This window comes from Leopardus geoffroyi, chromosome D1 (assembly GCF_018350155.1).
Source record: "Leopardus geoffroyi isolate Oge1 chromosome D1, O.geoffroyi_Oge1_pat1.0, whole genome shotgun sequence".
NCBI classification, from domain to species: domain Eukaryota; kingdom Metazoa; phylum Chordata; class Mammalia; order Carnivora; family Felidae; genus Leopardus; species Leopardus geoffroyi.
In genome coordinates this window covers 115,084,513-115,094,795 of record NC_059329.1, presented here as the reverse complement: position 1 = coordinate 115,094,795, position 10,283 = coordinate 115,084,513, and the positions used below count along the sequence as shown (strand labels likewise).

Below are 10,283 nucleotides of genomic sequence, written 5' to 3'. Positions count from 1 at the left end.
CAAACACACTCCTTGGGTGTAGCAATGCGGGAGGTTGACCCACGGGGCGGCCCTCTGCCTTCACCTCGGGGTGCTGAGGTGGGTGGTGGCAGATCGGCAAAGGGTCCTGGCTGGGCGTTGAGGGATCAAAGTCTAGACTGGGCCCTGTGGTCACCGGGTGCTGTCTCGGGGTGGGGGTGGGCCGTCCTTTCTCTGCAGGCCTCAGTGGCCCTCTTTGTTAAGAAGGGACTGTCGGGTGATGTGCAGCAGGCCCTTAGGGCTCTGGACGCAGACCAGCCCCCGACGTGGGAGGCAAGTACCCCAGAACCTGGGTCAGGTCAAAGCCGTGGGGGAGACGATCCTGTCGCGGCACGGCGCGTCGGCCTGCCTGCAGGGGGCGCCCCCGCTCCTGCCTTTACGCGCCCGCGCTCGACGTGCTCGTCCCCGCGCCGCATCCCGCCGCGCGAGCGAGCGTGTGCGTGCCCGCAGCTGCGAGCGTGAGTGCGTGCGCGCGCGCGCGGCGGCGGCCCTGAAAGCGGCGCTCGGAGCCTGAGGCGGCTCCGGCTGAGGCGGCTCCAGAGGCGGCGGCGACCCGCTTCCCGCTCCCCGCTCGTCCTCCGGGCGCGCCAGCCCAGGCCGCTCCCCGGGGCCCGAAGATGCCGGCCGTGTCGAAGGGGGACGGGATGCGGGGCTTGGCGGTCTTCATCTCCGACATTCGCAACTGTGAGTGGCCGCGGCGCGGGACCGGCCTGTGGGGTGCGGGGGTGCGGGGGTGCGGGGGTGCGGGGCGGGGGTCCGGGTGCGGGGCGCGGGGCGGGGTCCGCGTGCGGACCCGGGGGACGGGAGTGCGGGGCGGGAGTCTGGGTGCGGACCCAGAAGGCAGCGATGGGGCGGGGGGGGGGGGGGGGGGCGGCGCGGGGCGGGGCGGAGGTCCGGGGTCGCAGGCCCGGAGCGCTGGGTGGGAGTCCGCGGGCGCAGGCTCGAGGTGCGGGGGTGCGGGCCAGGGGTCTGGGTGCAGGGGCAGGGGGCGCGGGGCGGGGTCCCGGGTGAGGACCTGGAGGGCGGGGGTCCGGGGGCGCCCCCCTGGGGTGGGGCGGGAGTCTGGGTGCCGACCCAGAAGGCATGGGGCAGGGGGCGCGGGGCGGGGTGGGGGTCTGGGGACGCAGGCGTGGTTGGTCTGGGTGCAGACCCAGATGGCAGGGGGCAGGGGGCACAGGCTGGGGGTGCGAGGGTCCCGGGTGCGGACCTAGAGGGCGGGTGGGTGAGGAGGGCGCAGCAGGCCTCTGGTAGGCGGGATCGGGGGCTCCGACTGGAGTGCGGAGGCCGCGGGTCGGGGAGCAGTGGGGGCAGGGGTGCGGGGTGCAGGGTGGTGTTCTCCGACCCCGTAGGGGGCTGTGGTATCGTCGGCCCGGTTCCGGCGAAGACCCCCCTCTCCTCCCCCCCACCCCCCCAGCATGATGTCATGTCGAGCAATCTGCTCCGTCTTTCTAGTAATGGAGCATTTAACCCAGCGTTTTCCAAAACAGCGTGGACTTTCGCTCAGGGAGTGGGAAGAGCGAACCCTGGGAAGCGGCTCTGCGCGGGCTGTGGCGGCTTACTGCGCCCTGATTAAAAATGACTCATTCCCCAGGGGAATCCAGACACTGGGGCCCTAGAGGGTGGGCTGGCTGCAGGGAAACTGCTCTGGCTGCTGTCTCCGTTCCGGGACACGCGTGCCCTCCCCGGAGCGGAAAAAATCCCGCGGCAAGGTGAAACAGGCGGGGAGGCTGCTGGGTGCCCCGTGGGTCGTGCAGTGAATTTGGCTGTGGTCGGCAGAGGAGCTCTTGGCATTCAGAGGACGTCTCCTTCACTCGCTTAAAAAAAATAAACACAAACCCGGTTTCCTGCTGGTGCGTTTTATTGTTTTCCGTACCCACCAGATAGTTGACTGATTTTTATTGCCTTGGGTTCAGTGCATATTTTGATGGTAAATGCTGTTGTGTTGAACCCCTCACCTCCTTGCACCGGGGGCCCCGGTGTCCCCAGACCGTGGAAGTCTGGATCTTCTGGCCCTCCGCTTACTCTGCAGGAAGTCGGGGTGGTATCGCACTCTCGGATTGGTGCCTTCACAAGTAGGCAGCGTTTGTCTGTTCCTTTGCTTTTGCTGTGACTTCAGGACGGTGGCACTCTTAATCCGGGCGCGTCTTGTAAAGCCAAGTGCATGTGCACTACTGCTGCAGGGGACCCTTGGCCGAAGGCTTAGCAGCCTTCAGTTGGGCGTGATGTCAGCCCTTCCATTTTGGTAGAAACACGCATTGGGCAAGAAAGACCTCGAGGCTGAAACCCGTTTTCTCGGCCAGCCGTCACCCGCGTGGCAGACCTGTGACCCTGCTAGGTCTGCGCTGGGCTGCAAGCAGGCGCCTGCCCCGGACTGAGGACTCAGCCGGTGCTCGTTGACTGACTGGAGACCGGACTTTGCCCTCCGCCGCGCTGTTGACACCTGGGCCCACCGTCTGTGGTGCAGAAGCGTCCGTTGGTGGCGGACAGCAGCGTCCCTGGCCTCTCTACGACCAGATGCCTCAGTTGTGATGCCCAAGGCCACGTCCAGACGTTGCCCGTGGGGGAGTTTTCTCAGCTGGAGGGCCGCCGGTGTGGACCAAAGAGTAAGACAGCCTCTCCCCCGAAGTCTTATATGAGGGGGAGGGGTGCCTGGTCCTTCTTGGGGCCAGCTCTCCGTTTAATGCGGCCCCCTCCTCAGAAACCCCTTCCCAGCCTCGCTGTGCCCCTGCCCTTTCTTCCGTCAGTCATGGTGCCGTGCTCCTTCAGAGCAGTGTCGGCGATCGTGGCCCCGCACGGCGGGGACCGCGTCTGTCACGTCACACTCCTCCGCTGCTTGCACAGTGCCCGGCATGAGGCATGTGCCGAGGAAACGAGTAGACAGTGAGCCAGAGAGGACTTTGCTAGAAGATGATTCTTGCACCGATTTTCTCTGAAGGGCCCTGCAGGCAGAGGGCCAAGATGTGCCTGGAACAGCAGGGAGCTAACGTAAACACGGGCAACACGTGCGGGCTGGTGCCTGGAGACTGACCGAGGGCTGACTGGCTCAGGCAGGACTGGTCTGGGCTTACGCCTGTGGGGAGGGAGAGGGGTCCCTGCTTCCCCTTCTCCCCGCCCACCTCTGATCTCATGTGCTTACTGGTCCCTTGTGAGCTGTGATGGCTGCAGCCAGGCTCTGAGGAGAGAGGGCACTGAGCTGGCAGCCGGGGTCTGGACTCAGCCCGCCTCTCCCCTGTGCCATGACCCACAGCCAGTGGCCGCTGAGTTAGGTTTCGCAGCTGACAGAGGGGTTGGTTTGAGCAGGAGCACCACTGAGGTCTGTTTCAGTTCTAAAATTGCAGCTCCCTTTGCCTTTCTGAGCTAGAGTCTTAAATTCCTCCCTTTAAGACGTTCAGGAGCGAGCTCTGCATCTGTCTGCACCTTATGTAAGTTATGGGCTTCAGGCGGCTGGCTGGGAACGTTGCTTAGCACAGCCACAGTGAATACCCTCCGGGATTTGAAAAGGTGCTCTTGTCATGCTGTGTTCCTCAAGCCTGTAGCTTTTGCGGCTCAGGTAGCAAACTAATTCGGTGCCTCATAAAATTAACTGGATTCTTTTTGATGAACTTCAGCCCAGGGCCACTGAATTTGGCTAGTGTGACTTCAGGGTGTGGGAGTTATGAGTTGTTTCTTTCTCTCTGTTTTTAAGTTGGTATTGAAAAATTTGAGGGGCGCTTACGTGGCTCAGTCAGTTAAGCGTCTGACCTCGGCTCATGTCATGATCTTGTGGCTCTTGAGTTTTGAGCCCCACATGGGGCTCTGTGCTGACGGCTCAGAGCCTCTCTGCCCCTCGCCCACTCACGCTCTCTCTCAAAACATGAATAAAACATGAACAAATTCAAAGAAAAATTCTCGTCCTTTTACTTAGTCCCAAATTTTAAATAAATCTTTATTTTGAAATAAAATAGATTTGCAGGAAGTTGCAAAGAAATGGACAGGGAGGTCCCGGCACCCTTCACCCCACCTCTTCAAAGGGGGATTTCTGACATGACAGTACAATTTCAACACCAGGAAACTGACATTGGTACATTCCACAGGGCGTAGTCACATTTTATCGGTTTTACCTACACTGGTGTGTGTGTGTGTGTGTGTGTGTGTGTGTGTAGGTCTTTGTGCTTTTGTCACAGGTAGCTACGTGTCGCTCCCACCTTCATCAAGACACAGAGCTGTTCCGTCATCACAAAGCCCCCTCGCCTTACCCCTTTAGCCAGCGTACCCACTCCCGACTGCTAGTCTGTTCTGTCTGCATAGCATCTCAAGGGCGTCATGTGAATGGAGTTGTGTAGTATGTGACCTGTTGATTGGCTTTTCTCACTCCGTACAATCCCCTTGAGGTCTGTCCGAGCTGTTGCATTGACTGATAACACATTCAAGTGATGGGTTTAAAGAAAACAAAAGCCCTGCTGAAATTGGGAAAATAATAGTTATTTGTTATTTGGTTATTTTGGAACTTTTGTTTACTTTTACATGTGTGATGTGTCATTGGACAGGCATGTCTAAGTTAATGCATGTCTTTTTTAAAAAGCGTTTTTTAATGTTTATTTTTTTTGAGAGAGCGAGAGAGAGAGAGAGAGAGAGAGACAGCAAGCAGGGGAGGGGCAGAGAGAGAGGGAGACACAGAATCTGAAGCAGGCTCCAAGCTCTGAGCTGCCAGCACAGAGCCCCATGTGAGCCTTGAACCCAGGAACGGTGAGATCATGACCTGAGCTAAAGTTGGCCACTGAACCAACTGAGCCACCCAGGCGCCCCAGTTAATGCATGTTTTTATGCATTACCATTGACATGTCAACACGAGAACAGTGTTGAGAATATGAAACACTACTGAAAACGTTGACAGACTCCTCATTGGCTGCAAAATAACCAACACTGAGGAGCGCCTGGGTGGCTCAGTTGGCTAAGCGTCCGACTTTGGCTCAGATCATGACCTCATGGCTCGTGGGTGCGAGTCCCACACCGGGCTCTCTGCTGTCAGCGGGGAGCCCACTTTGGTTCCTGTCTTCCTCTCTCTCTGCCCCTCTCCAGCTCGTGCTTTCTCTGTCTCAAACAAAACAAAACAAAACAAAACAAAACAAAACAAAACAAAACAAAACAAAACAAAACCAACCAAGACTGCAATGAAAGAGAGCGATGGGTCTTTACTCTTGTGAGACCAGTCACGTTGCCAATGGGCGGGAAATTGTCATTTATTCCTCCAAGTGGGAGGCGGCTGGGGCAGGGGGGGGGGTGCCTTGCAGGTGAAGCGAGACACTTCCCTCGTGCTTGCGGGCGTTTTATTTACTCCCTCCAGGCACTCACTCAAATGAAGGGGAACAAGTGGAGACGTGTAATTAGCTATTTGGCAAAAACGCATTTCCCGTGTTCTTGGTGAAAGCATGCAGTTTTGCTGCAGGTGCAGTGATACACTGGCAGAATGAGTATCACTGCTCGGCTCATTGTGTTGGTCACGAAACTCTGTCCTCTCCATTTCCGTTAACTTCGTTGAAATTGGGCACCCCTTTGAACTATATTTTAACGTGACTAGAGTTCAAAACATTTAGTTCATAAAATTCCGTTTGTTACGGGTCATAAATTGGATGTGGAGAACTGAACGTAAAAACGCTAAGTTCAGGTTATGCATTTGTGTAGGAAATGAAACGTAAAGGTGGTACTTGATTTTCCTGAGTAATGGTAAGGAGCAGAACCAGAATTTGTCGGTCTGCTTTTTAACTTTTAAAGTCCTTTAAAAAATTTAAGGTTCGTTTTAGTCTTGACTGGACATTTAAAAAATGGTGACTTTTTGAAAAAGAATGCTCTTCTTGCGAATTTTCTTTTGCATGACATATACTCTTTAGAAACTGATTTAGGGAGCGTGTGACGGAGGGCAAAGGGAGGGACGATCCCCCGTGCTGGGCGAGGGGAGGAAGTCTTTGATCCAGGTTGAATTTTTCTGCCAAGGTTGGTGGTTATTGCTTCGAGGAAATACCTGTGCATCCCCTTGTTTTCCTTCTGGCTCCTCTGAAGTCGGGGACTCTCTCTGTTTCTCTTATGACACGTTGAAATGTCCTGGTGATGAGTGTGTTCTCGTGCCGGATACTTAGCCTTACTTCTCTGTCCTCTTAAAATGACTTTCACTCTGTTGTTTTGGCAACAGTGTGTGTCAGGATTTTGTAGTTGCGGAGTTATTGGGAAGGCTGTCTTTGTGGGGCTGAATAACATTTCCTTGGCTTTTAAAAAATAGAGTCAGATCAGAGGGGAGGGTTCCAGTGCGATGTAGGAAGCGCTGTTTCACACTAACACAGAATGCGACTCCCTGGTGTGAGCTCCTGAGTGGGCGGGGCTCTGGGTGCCTCAGAATTTTGTGGGTCTGTTTTGCAGGTTCTTGGGCGTGAGGCCGGCTTCCCTTAGCTCGAATTTCAAAACTTAGGAGACTCCCAGAACCAGAAGTCTTTTTTTGTAAGTCTTCGGTGAACTCCTTTGGCCACAACCCTGGCCTTGCAGAGCCGGGAAGCTGTGTGTGGGCTCCCTCCTGTGCGAGTGAGTGTTCACAAGCGTGTGCTTCCAGGACACGATGGCCACATGCTCTGCTTCCTCCCAAAGTCTTACCGGTTCTGGATCTTGGGACAGATCGGGCCTCAGGTTTGGGGCAAGGGGTGGCATCTGATCTGTTACGTGAAATTTGTGGGGTTCGGAGAAACAGGACATGTGGTCCCTGTCCCCCTAAAGAGTTTGCAGACAAATAGGGAGGTGCGTTCTCACCAGTGCGTTCATCTTTATTGAGCACCTCCTACGTTGCGGACTCCTGAACGTAGTATGCAGAGAATGAGAGGCTGTCAGGTGGACAAGATGAGTCCTTGCCCAAAAGCAAGGTGGAGAGGTCCTAGGGGACAGAGGGCACCAGGTGCTCAGACACCTAAGAGGGGTAGGTCTGCGTCAGCCTTTGGAATGTTTCATGTTTGCCTGTGGCCTTGTTGAGCATTCATTTTTTTTTTTTTTTTTGCTTAAAGTGTGTCAGTCCACTCCCTGCCTGGACTCGGTGTGTGAAATGAATGTAAGACAGATGTGTAGGACAGGCACCCTCCTGTCTTGCCCTTTCATTGTGATCAGCACAGAGGTTTGATATGGAAACCACAACTGCGGGAGTTAGAAAGTTGATGGTTTTCGTCAGCTTCCAGTGCTCTGTGAAGTAGATCAAATAAGTCTGCCCTCAGCTTAACGAAATGAGTGGTACACTTAAGAAAATAGAAATGAACGGTTTTCACCGGGCCGTGTAATGTCTGAGGTTGGGATGATAAGACTGTATTGACTGATTCTCCTCTTGGCCTTTTTCACGATAACTGACTTTGGGATGACGTTGCCGTGGTCGAAATATCATGGAAAGTTGCATGTGCCATTTGATCATGAGAACTTCAGGGTGGGTAGTTCAAGTGGGAGTTGCCACCGGGAGCTGGGGGCTGAGGCCGAGCGATAAGACCAGCCCTGGTGCTCTGTGGGAGAGAGGGCCCTGCACGCCACACCATGTCTGGAATCAGAAGCGTGCAGGGAGGAGGAGGTGGCCTGTTTTAAAACAGTGCCCTGGCGGCTGAGCTGGGGACGGCCAGATGCACAGATGCACAGTGCCAGAGAGGGAGAGGCGAGTCCGAGCCTTGCCCAAAATGTTGCGGTTGCCCGGAAGATGCAGTTTAAACTTGTGGCGTCACTCTTGTCCCTGCCTGCCTTCTCACATCACTTCCTGCCACCCTTCATCCTTTTTCCTTCAGTGTTACTGCCAGAGAGGATTAGGACTGGGGCCCACAGTCACCCAATAGGGAGAGTGTGGGACGTGGAGTCAGAAAGACTTCGGTGGGAGTTGAGAGCCACCAGTGGGAAGGTGAGAGGCACACAGGGTGTGGGGACGGGGCCTGTGGTCTGGCCCTTGGGGTTTGTTGTCTGTGTTAGTGGGGGTGCAGCAGAAGGGCAGTGACGTGCCCACAGCTGCTCTGGGCCCCACAAGGACAGGAAGGTCTTTGCCGTGAGGCGGAGACCCACTTCCCTTGCTAGGTTCTGGCCCCACACGGCTCCCTCAGCTCCCGGCTGCCTCAGGAAACGGGGAGTTGAGTGATGCTGGATGTGTTCATTTAGGATAAGACGTTGCCGACCAGCGGTTTGGGTCAGATCCTGATACTGTACCCTTTGATTCCTCACCTTTGCAAACTGTGGCCTAGTAGAGTCTGGAGTCTTTGTTTTCACCCCCAGTTTAAACCCAGTGAGAGCTGTGGCGGTTTTGTGTATCCTTGTACTCAGGATGTTTCCCATTTACCTTCTCCCCTACCCCAGGACCTGGGGTCTGTTTTACAGTGTTGCTTAAAAGTGTGGAGACCAGCGTCCAAGTAGGGTTGCCTGGTTTTTGTTTTGGATGGTAAGGTGTTTTTCTTGCCTTTAAAATCCCTTCTGGCGGCAGCTCAAGCGCGTAATGAGGATTAGTTATTTAGTGTACCTAAAGCCCTTGGAGCTAAGCCTTAGGGTGTCAGTGCTGCACTGGGATTTGTGTTTTGCCTTTTCTTTTTTATTTTTTTTATTTTAAAAATTTTTTTTATTTTTTTATTTAAAAAAAAATTTTTTTTTTCCAACATTTATTTATTTTTGGGACAGAGAGAGACAGAGCATGAACGGGGGAGGGGCAGAGAGAGAGGGAGACACAGAATCGGAAACAGGCTCCAGGCTCCGAGCCATCAGCCCAGAGCCCGACGCGGGGCTCGAACTCACAGACCGCGAGATCGTGACCTGGCTGAAGTCGGACGCTTAACCGACTGCGCCACCCAGGCGCCCCTGCCTTTTCTTTTTTAAAAAATTTTTATTCATTTGTTTTGGGAGAAGAAAGAGCACATGTGAGTGTGCACACGTGAGAGTGGAGGAGGGACAGAGAGAGAGAGGGAGAGAAAGAATCCCCAGCAGGCTCCGCACCGTCAGTGTGGAGCCCGATGTGAGGTTCCATCTCACAAACTGTGGCATCCTGACCTGAGCCAAGATCAAGAATCGGATGCTCAACCGGGGTGCCTGGGGGGCTCAGTCGGTTGAGCGTCTGACTTCAGCTCAGGTCACGATCTCACCGTTTGCGGGTTCGAGCCCCGTGTCGGGCTCTGTGCTGACAGCTCAGAGCCTGGAGCCCACTTCGGATTCTGTGTCTCCCTCTTTCTCTGCCCCTCCCCTGCTCGTGCTCTGTCTCCCTCTGTCTCAAAAATAAATAAAAACATTAAAAAAAAAAAAAAAAAGAATCAGATGCTCAACCAACCAAGCCATCCAGGTGCTCCCAGGTGCTCCCGTTATGCTTGCTTGTTTCCTTCCTTCCTTTCTTTCTTTCTTTCTTTCTTTCTTCAATGTTTATTATTATTATTATTACTTTTTTTTTTTTGAGAGAGAGAGAGAGAGAGAGAGACAGAGAATGAGCAGGGGAGGGGCATAGGGAGAGGGAGACACAGAATCTGAAGCAGGCTCCAGGTCTGAGCTGTCAGCACAGAGCCTGATGTGGGGCTCGAACCCATGAACTGCGAGATCATGACCTGAGCCGAAGTTGGACGCTTAACCAGCTGAGCCACCCGGGTGCCCTATAGCCTTTTTTTCCTTTATGTCAGGCACAGCACGACCAAATCAGAACCTGATTTTGAACCTCGGACCCATGAGAGTCAGAGCCTTCTGTGGTTGAGTTCATAAGGAATCCTGCTGGGGGTGTGCCTCTATCTACAAGTAGTTTTCCCGTAGGGCTTCCTTCTGTAGGACACGCTCCTCACAAACTCAGTTACGTTTAGCTTGTAGCTTCTGCTCAATTATCCTTTTTAAACTTTGTTGCCACCTTCTTTTTTTTTTTTTTTAAGATTAAAAATATTTATTTTTGGGAGAACGCAAGTGGGGGTGGGGCAGAGAGAGGGGGACAGGGGACCCGAAACGGTCTCTGTGCTGACAGGCTGACAGCAGACAGCCCGATGTGGGGCTTGAATTCACAAACTGCGAGATCATACCTGAGCCAAAGTTGGACACTCAACTGACTGAGCCTCCCAGGTGCCCCTTTGTTGCCTTATTCTTTGGCCACAATTTGAGCCGTCCTTGGGTAACATAGTACATACAGCTTTCCCAAGTGCTGAGAATGGAGGAAGAGGGAGGTGGGAAGGTGATGGTCTGAGGGTCCGTTTGTACCGAGTTGTTCAGTTCCTGAGGCTTGGCCTTTTTGAGATTGTCATCCACAGGATGGAGATGTGGGCCCCTCGCACGGATGCTGG

The 10,283-nt window shown here is 54.3% G+C and overlaps 1 protein-coding gene across 3 annotated transcripts in view; it reads left to right on the top strand.

Moving 5' to 3' along the window:
• Nucleotides 1-483: 483 nt before the first annotated feature.
• The window catches only part of AP2A2 (adaptor related protein complex 2 subunit alpha 2), a 91,385-nt gene continuing 81,585 nt past the window's right edge, over nt 484-10,283 (top strand). For 2 of the 3 annotated variants that reach the window (XM_045486379.1, XM_045486377.1), the window contains exon 1: nt 491-702. In XM_045486379.1, the coding sequence (XP_045342335.1) occupies nt 636-702 (67 nt within the window). In that variant the 5' untranslated portion in view covers nt 491-635. Of the gene's footprint in view, nt 703-10,283 lie in introns of all 3 variants that reach the window. The other variant, XM_045486378.1, reaches the window with a different exon arrangement.